The 20137-nt window shown below is 45.1% G+C and overlaps 2 protein-coding genes across 2 annotated transcripts in view; both read right to left on the bottom strand.

Annotated features, from left to right (window-relative positions):
* The window catches only part of rnf170 (ring finger protein 170), a 346071-nt gene that overhangs the window by 96829 nt on the left and 229105 nt on the right, over positions 1-20137 (bottom strand). The gene's annotated exons all lie outside the window — the stretch shown is intronic.
* Positions 1-20137, bottom strand: part of trabd2a (TraB domain containing 2A) — a 56104-nt gene that overhangs the window by 24294 nt on the left and 11673 nt on the right. The window contains exons 3-4 of the mRNA XM_067440369.1: positions 8333-8479; positions 7915-8095 (exon numbers count right to left, since the gene is read on the bottom strand). Coding sequence (XP_067296470.1) covers positions 7915-8095; positions 8333-8479 — 328 coding nt within the window. The remainder of the gene's footprint in view (positions 1-7914; positions 8096-8332; positions 8480-20137) is intronic.

Genomic DNA, 20137 nt, shown 5'->3' with positions numbered 1-20137 from the left:
GACTTTACATGGAGGAGACCTCGTCAGAGTACAGCGGCGGAGACGAGCAAGAGTTAAACCAGACCTCCACATCTACCATTACACTGCAAAAAATATCACATCACATTTTTATCAAGGATTACTACTTCGTTTTATTTGTGGTATGTTTTTGCAATTATAACACACATCAATTAAAACGAGACCTGAACATGATGTTTAAAAGGAGAAACCTGGGATAAGAATTTTCTTATTTGTGTGTGTGTGTGTGTGTGTGTGTGTGTGTGTGTGTGTGTGTGTTTGTGTGTGTGTGTGTCTGTGTCTGTGTGTGTGTGTGTGTGTGTGTGTGTGTGTGTGTGTAAGAGCATTTAATAGACTTAACATGAAAAATATACTTTGAAGCTAAAACAGACACTTTAAAAGTGAGCCATTGAGTGTTTCTCTGCTGCCACCTGTTGGTTAAAATAGTCATTTTGTTCTATAATTCATATTTAGACTTTATAAAGTCACTATTATAACATTTGCAATCACATTTTGTCAGTTTATCACTTCATTTCACCTGAGCTCTGTTTTAATTATTTTACTGCCTAAAGGCCTTAAATGCTTGAACCCCGGTAAATGCTGCTCGCAGCTTTAATTTCCCTTGTTTTCCTAAAAATAAAATCTAAATGAAGAGAGTTTCTGCTTAAAACAGGCAAAATGATCTGCCAATGGGGGGAGATAAATAATCTTATTTCTGAATGAAATATTGTTTCTTGATTTTCCGTCCCAATCAGAAATCAGATTATTTTTCTCACCCCATTGGCAGATCATTTTGCCTGTTTTAAGCAGAAACTCTCTTCATTTAGATTTTATTTTTAGGAAAACAAGGAAAAATATCTTATGTCATTTCACTGATCTAGTAAATGCATCTTGATTTAAGATTTTTTTTATATTTGGACTGGAAACAAGACACAAATACTAAATAAGAAGAGCATTATTTGCAGTGTGAGCTTTACTTTAACCGTTTTTGGGCACTTTTAAGGTTCTTCCGCTGAAGCCGTCTGGACTCTCTGAAAGTTGTGTGAATGATGACAGAAATGACAGATTGTACAGCGAGATGTGTGTGTTTGTGAGGCTCTGTTCCAGTTGCGTATGTTTGGCACGAACACACTGCGTCTCTCTCGCGCTGCCAAATCAAGCAGAGCCGAACGTGGATCATTTCAGCCGGACGGAGCGAGATGAAAGCAGGAACGGGTTCAGTGTGAAAGCAAACGGCTGCCCTGATGTTCAGATGTGCGACGGCTTGTGTGTCAAGGGTTTGTTTAAATCTGTAGATCTGCATCGCCAGTGTAATCATGCAGTGATCGACAGAGCATTAAAATGACACAGAACTGCTTTATAAAACACTGTGGGCCCTATTTCCCTGATCTGAGCTGGCTGTAACTGAAGCCAGTGTAGAGACCTGAGGACTGGTGTGATATGGTCATATGTTCTGCTTCTGCTCAGCGTTCTGTATGAGCTGCAGCTGTCTAATGGTCTTTTTGGGAAGGCCAGTGAGAAGGCCATTACAATAGTCCACCCTACTGGTGATGAAAGCATGAACGAGTTTCTCTAAGTCTTGCCTGGAGACAAAACATCTAATCCTTGCAATATTTTTCAGATGATAGTATGCTGATTTAGTTATTGCTTTGACATGACTACTGAAACTCAGGTCTGACTCCAAAATCACTCCAAGATTCCTGACTTGATTTTTTGTTATCAGGCCTTTAGTCTCAAGATATGCGTTCACCTTGAGAATTTCATCTTTGTTTCCAAATGTAGTGATTTCGGTTTTGTCTTTGTTTAACTGAAGATAGTTTTGGCACATCCAGTTGTTAACTTCATCAATGCATTTGCACAGGGAGTCAATGGGGCTGTAGTCATTAGGTGACAGTGCTAAGTAGAGCTGGGTGTCATCAGCATAGCTGTGGTAAGCAATATTGTTCTTCTTCATTATTTGGCTCAGTGGCAGCATATACAGGTTAAACAGGAGAGGTGCTAGAATGGACCCTTGTGGGACTCCGCATGTCATGGACGTCCACTCAGACTTATGGTCACCTATACTCACATAATAATCTCTCCCTTCTAAGTATGATCTGAACCATTTGAGGACCATCCCAGAAAGCCCGACCCAGTTTTCCAGCCGGTCTAGAAGTATGTTGTGGTCAACAGTATCGAATGCAGCACTGAGGTCCAGTTGAACCAGGATTGATGTTTTGCCTGTATCAGTGTTTAAGCGAATATCATTTATAATCTTTATGAGCGCTGTCTCTGTGCTGTGATGCGGTCGGAAACCAGATTGAAAAATTTGTTCAACTGACTGAAAACAACTTTATCTTGCCAATGAAGGAGATATTGGAGATTGGTCTGTAGTTGCTCAGTATGGAGTTATCCAGATTTCTCTTTTTTATAGACACCAAGTTGACATGAAAGGGAAGTCACTCTGGTCTTTTCTTCTCTAATGCGCCTTATATCGAGTTAATCGCTTTACAAACAAGAGCAAATGTAGGCGGGGCTTGATTGTGTCTGTGGGGATCTGATTGGACGGTTGTGGTTTGCTATTGGCTGATCTCATGTTGAGTGACAGGTGGCCCCGCCCTCGTCATCAGAGAAGAGATGAAGTTATTCTGATGAAGGCTAATTCTGTGAAGCCCGTCTGAGCATCTCACGCCATAAAGACCGAGCAGAGAATGCTGGGATTACAGACGGCCGTCTCCATTCATCCCACAATAAATGAGCAAGCCGTACTTTGCTCCCATTCACAGGCTCTTCAGGAGAGTTTGTCTGCAGGCAAAAACATAAAACCGTGTTCCAGGTGCATGAGCGGCAGCTTGGGGTCGTTTGGGGTCAGAGGTCACATGAGCTCAGGTCTATCACTGTTACCACACACACTCTCCAGTTACGCCAGATGGTGGGATTTTAGAGCTTTTGTCCATCCAGCTACAGAACAAGGAATCATCTCATCTCCAAGCATTGAGCATTAGGGATCAACAGAACTTATCCGACAGGATATTTACAGCCTGGTCTCATTGGAAAAATATATACATGTCAACTTTATTTATAACGCGAGTCTGGGTTTGGCGGTTGCCAGGAGAACGGGACCTGCCTGACTGCATTGTGCCAAGTGTAAAGTTTGGTGGAGTTGAGGGGTTGTTGTTTTTTCAGGGGTTGGCCTTCACCAAAACATTTTAGACAATTTCATGCTCCCAACTTTGTGGGATCAGTTTGGGGACGACCCCTTCCTGCCCCAAGAAGTTGAGCTCACTTTGCTCTCCGCAGAGAAACGCAGAGAAGGGTAATCAGAGACCCTCATTGGCTAATCGTACCTGTGTCATAGTGGTCGTTTCTGCTGAAGCTGCAGTGATATGAGCGTATCTGTGAGTATTTCCGTCATTGGTAAAAGCGTTGCCACAGGTCCGCTAAGCCAGTGCGATCAGGTTGTGTTAGTTCACAGCGCATTAACTAATGTCCACAAGATCTCATTACAACGCAAAAGTGTAAATGCAGAGTTACGTCGCGAGTCCTGGATATTTCAGTGTGTGTTCCTGCCGAAAGGAGCCTGCGATGAGAAATAGAGGCAGCTCAAAGGCTCAGTCACACACACACACACACACACACACACTGTGATGAGAAACGGAGGCGGCTCAAGGGCTCAGTAACACACACACACACACACACACACACACACACACACTGTGATGAGAAACGGAGGCGGCTCAAGGGCTCAGTCACACACACACACACACACACACACACACACACACACACACACACACACACACACACACACACACACACACACACTGTGATGAGAAACGGAGGCGGCTCAAGGGCTCAGTAACACACACACACACACACACACACACACACACACACACACACACACACACTGTGATGAGAAACGGAGGCGGCTCAAGGGCTCAGTAACACACACACACACACACACACACACACACACACACACACACACACTGTGATGAGAAACGGAGGCGGCTCAAGGGCTCAGTCACACACACACACACACACACACACACACACACACTGTGATGAGAAACGGAGGCGGCTCAAGGGCTCAGTCACACACACACACACACACACACACACACACACACACACACACACACTGTGATGAGAAACGGAGGCGGCTCAAGGGCTCAGTCACACACACACACACACACACACTGTGATGAGCAACGGAGGCAGCTCAAGGGTTTAGTAACACACACACACACACACACACACACACACACACACTGTGATGAGAAACGGAGGCGGCTCAAGGGCTCAGTCACACACACACACACACACACACAATACTCAGTAACGCATTAACACAACGCTTTATTGGAAAATTGACGGAGTTGAGTTTCTGATCATCTCCAGATGGAGCGCGTCATATTTCCACCTCCGGAATAAACAGCAGCGCACTTCTCATCATCATCATCATCATCATCATCATCATCATCATCATCATCATCATCATCATCATCATCATCTAATCAATCGACTTCATAAAGCTAATAATGTAGTGCTTTATGTCTGATCGGGTGAGGATGAAGACGGAGAGTCTTAGACTGAGATGAAGCAGCAGGAGCAGGTCAGGATCAGTTACAACTCGTGGAGAACAGCATGAAACGCAGCCCTTGTTAGTGTGTGTGTGTGTGTGTGTGTGTGTGTGTGTGTGTGTGTGTGTGTGTGTGTGTGTGTGTGTGTGTGTGTGTGTGTGTGTGTGTGTGTGTGAGTGTGTTAGTGTGTAGCCAGCTCTGCTTTCACTCACTCGCTTCCTGTAGCCACAAACTCACCAGACCATGACCATCTGCTTCAACCTCTGCACCCCCCCCCCACACACACACATATGCGCACAAACACCCACACACACACCCACACACTAACACACTCACACACACATGTGCACAAACACACACACACACTAACACACTCTCACACACACTAACACACACACACACACTAACACACATTCACACATGCGCACAAACACATGCACACGCTTACACACACACACAAGCTAAGCCTCACACTCACTCAAAGGCACACAATCACACACACACACACACATGCTCACACACACATGCACACACTTACTCACACACACTCAGCCTCTCACACACACATGCACACACTTACTCACACACATGCACACACTTACTCACACACACTCAGCCTTTCACACACACATGCACACACTTACTCACACACACTCAGCCTCTCACACACACATACACACACTCAGCCTCTCACACACACATGCACACACTTACTCACACACACTCAGCCTCTCACACACACTCATACACATACTCGTACACACACATGCACACACTTACTCACACACACTCAGCCTCTCACACACACATGCGCACACTTACTCACACACACTCAGCCTCTCACACACACATGCACACACTTACTCACACACACTCAGCCTCTCACACACACATGCACACACTTACTCACACACACTCAGCCTCTCACACACACATGCACACACTTACTCACACACACTCAGCCTCTCACACACACTCATACACATACTCGTACACACACATGCACACACTTACTCACACACACTCAGCCTCTCACACACACATGCACACACTTACTCACACACACTCAGCCTCTCACACACACATGCACACACTTACTCACACACACTCAGCCTCTCACACACACATGCACACACTTACTCACACACACTCAGCCTCTCACACACACTCATACACATACTCGTACACACACATGCACACACTTACTCACACACACTCAGCCTCTCACACACACATGCACACACTTACTCACACACACTCAGCCTCTCACACACACTTACTCACACACACTCAGCCTCTCACACACACACACACACACCCACACACACACACTCATGCACATGTGAATGCCCTAATATTAAACCTGGCGTTGTATTTCTGACTATCGTTGCTCTTCAGATAAACGCGTCAGGTTTCTCAGATCAGACTCAAACACATGACGAGGTTCTCAGCGTCGCTTCATGCAGTTCTGGAGATAAACAGCTCCAGTTAAACGTGTGATGTTGAATGTGACGGTCTGACGCTCAGCTGCTGTGAACACACACACACACACACACACACACACACATTCCTGGCATTCCTCGCTTTGCTAACGAGCCGCTCGACACAATGGAGGCCTGATGGTCTGCTGTTCTCACCCTGATCAACACACACTTTATCTGATCAGCTGCAGTCTGTGCTGCTGTAAACAAACTCTACACACACACACACACACACACACACACACACACACACACACACACACACACACACACACACACACACAAACACATTTGTTTTTGTGAAATGTGGGGACATCCTATAGAAGTAATGGTTTTTATACTGTACAAACCGTATTTTATATTCCCCTTCACTGCCCCAGGAAGGGGCCGTCCACAAACTATTCCCACAAAGCTAGGAGCGTGTCTTGGTGAAGTATTAAGAGTTCCTTTCACTGGAACTAAGGGGCTAACCCCTGAAAAACAACCCACGCCATAATCCCCCCTCCACCAAACTTTGATTTACACCAATGATTTATAAGCCTTTTGTAAAGTGGGGCCATGGGTAATGTCCTCATATTTCACCCTCTCCTGTAATACCTGTGTCATACCCATGGCATTATACACATTTGAGTCCTCATATGTCACAAAAACATGCACACACACACACACATTTATATAACACATACACGCGAGTCTATAGCACACATGAGCTTGAAGTCGATCTGGTGTGTATATGATTGCACGTGTGTATGGGTCCAGCTCGTCTGGTTTTGGCCTGTGTGTGTGTGTGTGTGTGTAACGAGCCGGCGCTCACTGCGGCCTCAATGAAAGGAATTTGAGTCATTTGTTCTAAGTAGCTTTAATCAGATTTCCACATCAGTTGATTTATCGCGCAGCCGCTGATCCACACATGACCTCGCGCTGAACCGCCGCCGCTTTAGTGTGAAGGACGGACGGAATAATTACAGCTGCAAACTTCTCTTCTGAGGAAAAAATAACTTTCTCAGGGTTTGAAGAAGGCAGGATTTGCTCCTAGAAAGAGCATAATCTCGTTTAATCTGCACGACATGAGCACACGTTATTTTTAGCAGCAGTGTTTGCACTCGAGCGCCGGCGGATATTTGCATGCCGAGGTCGGAGAAGAGCCGCAGTAAAGGGTTAGTAATGAAACTTCAGTCATTAACTCGTCTCCCTAATGTCGCTCCACACCCGTCAGACCTCCGCTCATCTTCACACACAGTTTAAGATATTTTATATTTAGTCCGAGAGCGTATGCAAGTGTATGCACACTATACTGTCCATGTCCAGAAAGGGAATAAAAACATCATCAAAGTGTGTGTGTGTGATGGGTAGGTTTAGGGTGTGAGTGTGTGTGTGTGTGTGTGTGTGTGTGTGTGTGTGTGTGTGTGTGTGTGTGTGTGTGTGTGTGTGTGTGTGTGTGAGCCTGTTTATGTGGTTTATGAGGACACAAATTTGTATAACTACATGGGTATTACACTGGTATTACACTATAAATGTGGTTTATGAGGACATATCAAATGTCCTCATAATTCAAATGGCCTTAAAAACACACTAAATGATGTTTTTTTGAGAAAGTAAAAATGCAGAATGTTTCCTGTGATGGGTAGGTTTAGGGGCAGTGTGTGTGTGTGTGATGGGTAGGTTTAGGGGCAGTGTGTGTGTGTGTGTGTGTGTGTGATGGGTAGGTTTAGGGGCAGTGTGTGTGTGTGTGATGGGTAGGTTTAGGGGCAGTGTAAGGGGATAGAAAATACGGTTTGTACAGTATAAAAAACATTACGCCTATGGAGAGTCCCTGTAAACCACATAGACCAACGTGTGTGTGTGTGTGTGTGTGTGTGTGGGAAACTGACCTGCTCCGAAGGCGAAGAAGAAGCTTTTGCTGGGCTGTTCCTGGATCAGCGCTCTGACGCGCCGCCCCATCCTCTCGTTCCGCTTGTAGATCAGCTCCTGACGGAAGTATCGGTCAATCTCATGAGCCTGAGCCGCCTCCTGCTCGCTCACATGCAGACTCGCGTTCCTGAAGTTCGGCACCTTTACACACACACACATACACACACACGCACACACACACACACACACACACACACGGATACAGATTCAGTTTAGGGATAGAAAAACACGGAAGTCAAGATTTAATCTCATCTGAAAATTATCTGTTTAGATGTTTATATTCACTCTCTCTCTGACACACACACCTATACACACACACACCTACACACACACACACACACTGAGCGTGTGAACTACAGTGGCTGATCTGAGCTGCACCTGTGAGGTGTCGTGGTTGAAGATGATGGAGCTCAGATCTCCACAGTTGTAGTGTTTGATCAGGTCCTCTGTGGTGTAAGGAACCTGAAGACTTCCTTCGCGGAGACTCTCCTGCTGGAGCAGCGTCTGATTCAGAGCGAAGATCACCTGAAACACACACACACACACACACACACACGCTGATTCTGTGCTTAAAGGGACAGTCTGCCCAAAAGTGATCATTCTGTCAGTATTTACCCCTTTAAACCTGTCTGACTGACACTCCTCAGTTTTGATGGACACGAGAGACGATAAAGAACGGGTCAGACCATCAATGGGAACTAAACGTTTAATGTTTAACTGGTCTAATTCAGTAGCCCCGCCCACCGACTGGTCTAGTTCAGTAGCCCCTCCCACCGACTGGTCTAATCCAGTAGACCCGCTCACCGACTGATCTAATTCAGTAGCCCCGCCCACCGACTGATCTAATTCAGTAGCCCCGCCCACCGACTGGTCTAATTCAGTAGCCCCGCCCACCGACTGGTCTAATTCAGTAGCCCCTCCCACCGACTGGTCTAATTCAGTAGCCCCTCCCACCGACTGGTCTAATTCAGTAGCCCGTCCCACCGACTGATCTAATTCAGTAGCCCCGCCCACCGACTGGTCTAATTCAGTAGCCCCTCTCACCGACTGGTCTAATTCAGTAGCCCCTCCCACCGACTGGTCTAATTCAGTAGCCCCGCCCACCGACTGGTCTAATTCAGTAGCCCCTCCCACCGACTGGTCTAATTCAGTAGCCCCGCCCACCGACTGATCTAATTCAGTAGCCCCGCCCACCGACTGGTCTAATTCAGTAGCCCCTCTCACCGACTGGTCTAATTCAGTAGCCCCTCCCACCGACTGGTCTAATTCAGTAGCCCCGCCCACCGACTGGTCTAATTCAGTAGCCCCTCCCACCGACTGGTCTAATTCAGTAGCCCCGCCCACCGACTGATCTAATTCAGTAGCCCCGCCCACCGACTGGTCTAATTCAGTAGCCCCTCCCACCGACTGGTCTAATTCAGTAGCCCCTCCCACCGACTGGTCTAATTCAGTAGCCCCGCCCACCGACTGGTCTAATTCAGTAGCCCCGTCCACCGACTGGTCTAATTCAGTAGCCCCGCCCACCGACTGGTCTAATTCAGTAGCCCCTCCCACCGACTGGTCTAATTCAATAGCCCCTCCCACCGACTGGTCTAATTCAATAGCCCCGCCCACCGACTGGTCTAATTCAGTAGCCCCGCCCACCGACTGGTCTAATTCAGTAGCCCCGCCCACCGACTGGTCTAATTCAGTAGCCCCGCCCACCGACTGGTCTAATTCAATAGCCCCGCCCACCGACTGGTCAAATTCAGTAGCCCCGCCCACCGACTGGTCTAATTCAGTAGCTCCGCCCACCGACTGGTCTAATTCAGTAGCTCCGCCCACCGACTGGTCTAATTCAGTAGCCCCGCCCACCGACTGGTCTAATTCAGTAGCCCCGCCCACCGACTGGTCTAATTCAGTAGCCCCGCCCACCGACTGGTCTAATTCAGTAGCCCCGCCCACCGACTGGTCTAATTCAGTAGCTCCGCCCACCGACTGGTCTAATTCAGTAGCCCCGCCCATCGACTGGTCTAATTCAGTAGCTCCGCCCACCGACTGGTCTAATTCAGTAGCTCCGCCCACCGACTGGTCTAATTCAGTAGCTCCGCCCACCGACTGGTCTAATTCAGTAGCTCCGCCCACCGACTGGTCTAATTCAGCCAGGAGTAATAAACATGCTGAAGAAGATAGGGAGATATTGATGAAGAACAGTCGCTGCATAAGCTTCATTCAGATCCTAATATTAGGGATGTGTGAAAGGAATCGTTTGTAAACAAGACTCGCGCTGGATTTGGACATATTGAGATTAAAACCCAATGCTGAGCGTATATATCCAGTGTTGGGCAAGCTACTTGGAAAATGTAGTGAGCTAAGCTACGAGTTACTCTACATGAAATGAAGCTTCACTACACTGAAGCTAACCCCCTGGGAAATGTAGCAAGCTAAGCTACAGCAACTTGACAAAAGTAGTTTACTACATCTAAGCTAGTTTGTTTTTTTGTTTTTTGTTTTTTTATTGAACCAACTTCATTCATGTCATTGCTATCTCAGTGATCAATAAAAGTCAAGCATATAGACACACCTTTTTTTGTTATTCATAAAACTGTCCGAAATCAATTCGGCAACAAAAACATGTGATCCATAATATTAACAAAACCAGGGGCCTATTGATCAAAACTAGGATATGGGATTAAGCCGGGATATCTTGGGGATCTTGTCATTTTTATGCTAAATTTAGTACAGCGCTGTCATGTACACATACCCTGAAGGCACACTGTATATATATATATATTAGCGGATAAATTGAGCCGGGATAACCAAAATATCCCAGATTAATACCTTATCCTAGTATTGTGCAATAGGCCCCTGGTGTCGAGAGAGTGTGTGTGTATATGTTCATCTGTATGTGTATGATATGCATACACAACTGTGTGTTTGCATCTATGCTCGATTTAGACTTGGGCACTTTTGCAGGACAAACTGTAAGTTAATTTACAACTCAACTTGTACAAAAAAAGTCCAGTCCAGAAAGTCCAGTAGCAAAATAATTAAGACCTTCTCCAAACAGTACCAACATAGCAAAAAACAAAACATGTAGTGTGTGTGTGTGTGTGTGTGTGTGTGTGTGTGTGTGTGAGTGTGTGTGTGTGTGTGTGTGTGTGTGTGTGTGTGTGTGTGTGTGTGTGTGTGTGTGTGTGTGTGTGTGTGTGTGTGTGTGTGTGTGTGAGTGTGTGAAGAGAGCGGATACGTGTTTCTGAGCTCTTCTGAAGCGAGAGTGAGTCTCAGATCAAAAGCTCAGCCTGAGTTTCCCTCAATTAGTTCTAGCTGATGATTCTGCTGCAGCTCATTGTGTTGGACATTCCCCTTGTGTCTACACACACACACACACACACACACACACACACACACACACACACACACACACACACACACACACACACACATACACACACACACACTGCCCCTAAACCTACCCATCACACACACACACACACACACACATTCTGCATTTTTACTTTCTCATAAAAACTCCTCCTGTGTGATTTATAAGCCTTTTGAAAAGTGGGGCCATGGGTAATGTCCTCATATTTCACCCTCTCCTGTAATACCTGTGTCATACCCATGGCATTACACACATTTGTGTCCTCATATGTCACAAAAACATGCCCACACACACACACACACACACACACACACAGAGAGAGAGGAGGGCAGATGCCTTCATGTGTGGGACAAAGAGGCCGTGGGCCGCTGCTCTTTCATCCGCGCTCATCAAAGCCTCTGCTCTGCATCTGAAAGCGCTCGGCTTTATGCAGCTCAAATTAGCCTTTCGCCACCCCGAGAGCCTCACAAACCCACGGCACAAAAACTCTCCATCTGCCCGAGCTCTTCAGCCCCTAAATCACGGCCGAAAGAGGAGGAGGACGAATGAAAGAGAAGGAAAGTGAGAAGGAAGAAAGACGAGCTGAATGAATGCTGTGTGTCCGTTCTGTGGGTCACTGGCCACATTCACACACACGCCGACCGCAGCCAGTTCATATCAAAGCACGCCGCCCTATGAAAGTCAAAACTCTGCTTTGTGATGGAAATGAGACGGACGGCCAGAAAACCCTCAGAAATAATGATGGACCTCAAACAGGTTTCCCAAACTCTCCAGATCAGAGTCGATTCAATAACTCGGTCATCAACACACTGCTAAACATGTTTTGTTAAAAATAAAATCAAAATGGAGTTTAGAAACAGGCAAAATAATCTGCCAATGGGGTGAGAGAAATAATCTTAACTCAAACAGAAAACAAGATTATTTTTCTCACCCCATTGGCAGATTATTTATCTTATTTTAAGCAAAACCTCTCTTCATTTTGAGTTATTTTTCCCCAAAACAAGACAATTACTTTTGCTTGTCTAGTAAATGTTTCTTAATGTAAGAATTTTTAGATGTCTGGACTAGAAACAAGACAAAAATAAGGAGAGCACTTTTTGCAGTGAGAATAAAACTGAAGTGCTCTCTCGCTCATGAAGCGGTCAGAATCTGCAGCTGTTGTTGTGAGATGTCGAACCGCATGAGGTCAGTCAGGAGTGATGGACAGCCTTCTTTCTCATCCCTTCATCCCTTCATCAGTTAAAAACACAAACATCAGCGCTCACCGCCGTGTGTTTGTGAATGGGCTGGGAAAGTTTCCCACGATGCACATCTTCTGTTTAAATGGCACAAGCAGCAGCTTCACACACACACACACACACACACACACACACACACACACACACACACACACACACACACACACACTCTCAAGGTTCTAAAAACATTATGAACAAATGTTCTTCCAGTAACATTAATAGAACATTCGTTCAGAGTTATATAATGCACAAAAAACATAATTTATACATCGTGTCCTGAAACATTTTAGTTCGTCTAAGGTTTTTAAATGTTTCTATTGTTTCAGAAAACATTCAAAAGTAACGTTCCCGTAACGTCTGAAGAATGATACAATGTAACGTTCCCATAACGTTTGAAGAATGACACAATGTAACGTTCCCATAACGTTTGAAGAATGACACAATGTAACGTTCTCATAACGTTTGAAGAATGATACAATGTAACGTTCCCATAACGTTTGAAGAATGATACAATGTAACGTTCTCATAACGTTTGAAGAATGATACAATGTAACGTTCCCATAACGTTTGAAGAATGATACAATGTAACGTTCTCATAACGTCTGAAGAATGATACAATGTAACGTTCCCATAACGTTTGAAGAATGACACAATGTAACGTTCCCATAACGTTTGAAGAATGACACAATGTAACGTTCCCATAACGTTTGAAGAATGACACAATGTAACGTTCTCATAACGTTTGAAGAATGATACAATGTAACGTTCCCATAACGTTTGAAGAATGATACAATGTAACGTTCTCATAACGTTTGAAGAATGATACAATGTAACGTTCTCATAATGTTTGTAGAATGACACAATGTAACGTTCTCATAACGTTTGAAGAATGACACAATGTAACGTTCCCATAACGTTTGAAGAATGATACAATGTAACGTTCTCATAACGTTTGAAGAATGATACAATGTAACGTTCTCATAACGTTTGAAGAATGATACAATGTAACGCTCTCATAACGTTTGAAGAATGACACAATGTAACGTTCTCATAACGTTTGAAGAATGACAATGTAACGTTCCCATAACGTTTGAAGAATGACACAATGTAACGTTCTCATAACGTTTGAAGAATGACAATGTAACGTTCCCATAACGTTTGAAGAATGACACAATGTAACGTTCCCATAACGTTTGAAGAATGACACAATGTAACGTTCTCATAACGTTTGAAGAATGACACAATGTAACGTTCTCATGACTCTCACACTAACACCATCAGCAGACTGCCTTTCCTCTAAGATTTCACTAAAGCCCAGTTTGCAGTCTGCTTTATTTTCAGCCCCTGTGGAGATTCTTTATCTCCACTTTTCGTCTCCAGACCAGCTCAACAACCGTCACTAAAAGCAGCTCAAACTCTAAAGCCATAAACATCCGTCTGCCGCTCGCATTAGCAGGTTAAACATCAACATGTTAAACGTCCTCCTGACAGCCGCGGCTCCAGCTCTTTAAACGGCCTGGAGAGGATCGGGACACACACACACACACACACACACACACACACACACACACACACAAAATCTCTATTTGTCTAGAGAAATGTGAGTCATTTAGTCCTCTTGTCAGATCCACAAGTTGCTGTTCGGTTGCCGCCAAATATTCACATCTGTGTCACACACTAAAGTAAAGTGACTGCTTTGATTGACAGCTTCATCCGGCCCACACATGCAGTCTCAGCCAATCAGCTTGCAAGAAAAACAGGATATGAGCAGCTCATGTTTGATGATAGATTTCTAAACATGTGTCAAAGTGTATACACAATAAGCACATTAATACCACCGCATAAAAACAATAACGTTTGAAGAATGACACAATGTAACGTTCCCATAACGTTTGAAGAATGATACAATTAACGTTCCCATAACGTTTGAAGAATGACACAATGTAACGTTCCCATAACGTTTGAAGAATGACACAATGTAAGAATGACACAATGTAACGTTTCCAGAACGTTTGAAGAATGACACAATGTAACGTTCCCATAACGTTTGAAGAATGACACAATGTAACGTTCCCATAACGTTTGAAGAATGACACAATGTAACGTTCTCTTAACGTTTGAAGAATGACACAATGTAACGTTTCCAGAACGTTTGAAGAATGACACAATGTAACGTTCCCATAACGTTTGAAGAATGACACAATGTAACGTTCCCATAACGTTTGAAGAATGACACAATGTAACGTTCCCATAACGTTTGAAGAATGACACAATGTAACGTTCTCTTAACGTTTGAAGAATGACACAATGTAACGTTTCCAGAACGTTTGAAGAATGACACAATGTAACGTTCCCATAACGTTTGAAGAATGACACAATGTAACGTTCCCATAACGTTTGAAGAATGACACAATGTAATGTTCACATAACGTTTAACATCTAAAACATCTCAAAAGCTAAAATCTAAAGCAATCTCCTGCTGAAGATCTTCATGTAGAAACATCCCTGTGGTGGAAAATATGTGCGGATAACCTCTGAACCCCAGAGCCGCCGATCCGCATGTGGCCGCGAGCCATCGGCCGTTAGTGGTTCTTCAGCCGGTTTCAAGATTAATGGAGATATGAGAACTCTCTCACTGTCACACACACACACACACACATGAGACTGGCCAAAGATTCTACACATACTTAACACACACTTCTGAATGCGTCCGTGTGATTGAAACCAAACCCATACAAGAGGAATTTCAAATCAGATTTCCGATTAATGCTGGAAAGAGAAGCAACAGAAGAGGAAAACTAACGAATTTACTCTGCAGCATTACTAATGCAGCATTCTACTGCAGGTTTGAAAAGCCCAGTCTCACACCTCACACCCCCGATCTGCACTTCACACCCTCACCATCACCTCCTGCACCCCCTCTTCTCCCCCCTCCTGCCATCCAACCTGAGCTTAAGGTCTGTGTGGAGGACGTGAGCCGAGTCTTCAAAAAACAGAAGACCAAGAAAGCTTCAGGCCCAGACGGCATCTCATCTGCTTGTTTGAAAGCCTGCGCTGACCAACTGGCCCCAGTCTTCACGCAGATCTTCAACAGATCATTGGAGCAGTGTGAAGTTCCCAGCTGCTTCAAACGCTCCACTATCATTCCCGTCCCCAAAAAAACCAAAATCACTGGACTAAATGACTACAGACCTGTTGCTCTCACGTCTGTTGTCATGAAGTCATTTGAAAGACTGGTATTGGCCCACCTAAAGGACATCACTGGACCCTGGATCCTCTTCAATTTGCCTACAGAGCAAACAGGTCTGTGGATGATGCAGTCAACATTGGACTGCATTATATCCTGCAACATCTCGACAGACCTGGGACCTATGCAAGGATCCTATTTGTGGACTTCAGTTCGGCCTTTAATACCATCATGCCTGATCTCCTCACAGCCAAACTGACCCAGCTCTCCATACCATCCTCAATCTGTCAATGGATCTCTAGCTTCCTGACAGACCAGCAGCAGCGAGTGAGACTGGGTAAACTCACATCCAGCACTCTTACCATCAGCACTGGTGCCCCCCAGGGGTGCGTTCTCTCCCCACTGCTCTTCTCCCTGTACACCAATGACTGCACTTCTAAAGACTCCTCTGTCAAGCTCCTGAAATTTGCAGATGACACCACTGTCATCGGCCTTATCCAGAACGGTGACGAGTCTGCTTACAGACTGGAGGTTGAACAGCTGGCTGTCTGGTGCAGTTATAACAACCTTGAGCTGAATGCGCTCAAAACGGTGGAGATGATAGTGGACTTCAGGAGGAACATCCCAGCACTCCCCCCACTCACCATCATGAACAGCACTGTGGACGCAGTGGAGTCATTCAGGTTCCTGGGAACTACCATCTCTCAGGACCTGAAGTGGGACAATCACATTGACTCCAATGTGAAAAAGGCTCAGCAGAGACTGTACTTCCTTCGTCAGCTGAGGAAGTTCAACCTGCCACAGGACCTGCTGATTCAGTTCTACTCAGCTGTCATTGAGTCGGTTATATGCACCTCCATCACTGTCTGGTTTGGTTCAGCTACCAAATCAGACATCAGGAGACTGCAACGTACCATCCGGACTGCAGAGAGGATTATTGGTGCCAACCTGCCAACCCTCCAGGACCTGTACTCTTCCACACACACACACACACACACACACACACACACACACACACACACACACACGCACCTGCCAACCCTCCAGGACCTGTACTCTTCCACACACACACACACACACACACACACACACACACACACACACACACACACACACACACACACACACACACACACACACACCTGCCAACCCTCCAGGACCTGTACTCTTCCACACACACACACACACACACACACACACACACACACACACACACACACACACACACACGCACCTGCCAACCCTCCAGGACCTGTACTCTTCCACACACACACACACACACACACACACACACACACACACACACACACACACACACACACACACACACACACACACACACACACACACACACACACACCTGCCAACCCTCCAGGACCTGTACTCTTCCACACCATAGACCGTAAAAAATATGGACGACTCGACATCATCCGTTTCCGCTTGCCATATTTGAAGCTTTCAGGCGGGGGTGCACGGCGCTGACATCTTGGGACCGAGTCTGCGCAGTAGAGCGCAGGAAGTAGAGCAGGAAGTACAGCCGCGATATCAAAAGCCCGCCCACACTCTCGCAGATGCAGAACAATTAATTATGTTGGTGTGAAATAAACAGTCATGGAAATGTAGAAATTAAAGCTAAAGCTCTAATCTGCTCCCAAAAATTTCGAAAAAAGTCCGTTAGTGCCTCAGTGACAACTTCACTCAGAGAAGCCGTCAGTCTCAGCTGTCAATCATGACGTCACACCCCCCGTTTTTATAGCATCAAATAACTAACTCAAAGTAAACTTATTTTTAAAACGAACACCTGAAATGAAATCATCGTGATGATAACTGCCTTCAGTGACATAAACTCACTTTGGGGAACATTTTTTGAAGTGTAATTTTATTATTTACTTTGCCTCGCGTCCATTAGAAAACACAGAGGGGCGGCTATACTGGGACCGGTCACCGGGGGGCGATCGAGGCCCGAAAGCTTCAGTAAATGAGAGGGAGACTGCAGGCTTGTTCCACACACACACACACACACACACACACACACACACACACACACACACACACACACACACACACACACCTGCCAACGCTCCAGGACCTGTACTCTTCCAGAGTGAGGAAGTGAGGAAGAGAGCGGGTAAAATCATCACAGACTCCACTCACCCCGGACACCTCCTGTTTGAACTGTTACCGTCAGGACGGCGACTCCGATCACTGGCCACTAGAACATCTCGGAATAGGAACAGTTTCTTCCCACAGGCCATTTCCCAATTGAACAGCTACCCCCCCCCCCCCCCCCCCCCCCCCAGGCAAATGCCTGTAAGTGCAATTATTCCCACTTTTTAGTGCAATATCTCCTAAACTCAGGTGATTACTTATATTACTTATATTATTTATTATTTATATTTATTCTCTCCACCCAAATACTGTAAATACTCATAATCTACGTCTTCTGACTAAACGTAACCGTGACCTTATACTGTTCATATTTTTCTTCATATTTTTATTCTTATAATGTTTTATTACCGTGTTGTATTGTATTGTTTATGTGCACTGGAAGCTTCAGCACCAAAAAAAATTCCTTGTGTGTGAAAGCACACTTGGCAATAAAGCTCTTTCTGATTCTGAATGTTCATCATGACTGGTGTATTAATCAATCAATCAGTCATCTTTATTTCTATCGCTCTTCTCCAACGCCGATTGTGTCAGAGCAGCTTCAGTGTTAAACAGGACAATACTGCAGCAGAATTAGATTTGGCTGTACAGTCGTTTAACATCATGCACTGCATAAAATGCTCTTCTTACTTAGTCATTTTGTCTAGTCTAAATGTGTAAAAATTAAGATGCATTTACTAGATGCAAAACAAAACCGTCCCAAACAGAAAACAAGATTATTTTTCTCACCCCATTGGCAGATTATTTATCTTATTTTAAGCAAAAACTCTCTTCATTTTGAGTTATTTTCCCCAAAACAAGACAATTACTTTTGCTTGTCTAGTAAATGTTTCTTAATGTAAGAATCTTTAGATATTTGGACTAGAAACAAGACAAAAATACTGAGTAAGAAGAGCATTTTTGCGGTGTCCTTGCTCTTGTTTTAAGCACAAACTCATTAGTCAAGTCTTAATCTCTTCAGTCGTTCCTCTTCTCCAGTAAATGTGTCTTGGTGTAAGAATGTTTAGATGTTTGTGCTGGAAAACGGCGGAGAGAGACGCTTTTGTCTGCAGTTTTTATGAGGTCAGTGAGCGGCGACAGACAAAGAGCCCCATCCCCGAAGACAAACACTCTTTGGGTGCAAATGACCCTGAAAAACGCGGACGTTTCATCCCAGCGAGTGGAATTCTCTCCCAGCCGGGACAAAAAGTAAACAATACGGAGCTCAGCGAACTTTCACTCGCGGGACGCAAGAACAACAAGCCCTCAATACGGCACGACGCTCGCAGGGTTCATAATCAGAGAGCCGGCGAAAGGCTTCAAAGGCCGGCGGAGCGAATGAACGACAGCGTAAAAGAAGGTTTGACAGGAGCCTCTTTCATTCGCTCCAGCAGGGGATTGTGGGACGGCCATTACATCACCGACAGTAATGTTGGACACTTGACACAAAACCGCAAAAACAATCTGTGCACAAATAAAACCGGCGGATTCTTGGACTGTCTGTCATTAACTCCTCCCCCTAATGTCGCTCCACACCCGTAAGACCTCCGCTCATCTTCACACACAGTTTAAGATATTTTATATTTAGTCCGAGAGCGTATGCAAGTGTATGCACACTATACTGTCCATGTCCAGAAAGGGAATAAAAACATCATCACAGTAGTCCATATGAGACATCAGTGGGTTAATTAGAGTCTCTTGAAGCATCCAAAATACATTTGGGTCCAAAAATAACAAAAACTACGACTTTATTCAGCATTGGCTTCTCTTCCGCGTTTGTGTTCAATCCTCAAATAAAGATTGGAATGGAGACGTCTGTTAAAGTGCCTCCATCAACAGGCCGGAGTTAAGGCCAACAAATTAATTTGACCTCACGTTATGTCACACTGCAAAAAAATGCAGACCACATTCAGCTGTGTGTGTGTGTGTGTGTGTGTGTGTGTGTGTGTGTGTGTGTGTGTGTGTTTACTGTGAACTTCAAAATGTAAGAGTTTTAAAAGTAAAGAATCCGGTACAAAGGAAATATTTCTTGCGAAATACACTATACGGCCCCCCCTCTCTAACAGCTCCAGCTCTTCTGGGAAGGCTTTCCTCAAGGTTTAGGAGTGTGTTTATGGGGATTTTTGCCCATTCTTCTAGAAGCTCATTTGTGAGGTCAGGCACTGATGTTGGACGAGAAGGCCTGGCTCTCAGTCTCCGCTCTAATTCATCCCAAAGCTGTTCTATCGGGTTGAGCTCAGGACTCTGTG

Source organism: Pseudorasbora parva, chromosome 3 (assembly GCF_024679245.1).
Source record: "Pseudorasbora parva isolate DD20220531a chromosome 3, ASM2467924v1, whole genome shotgun sequence".
Lineage (NCBI taxonomy): Eukaryota > Metazoa > Chordata > Actinopteri > Cypriniformes > Gobionidae > Pseudorasbora > Pseudorasbora parva.
The sequence above is the reverse complement of the archived record's forward strand: the minus strand, read 5'-3'. Positions and strand labels throughout refer to the sequence as shown.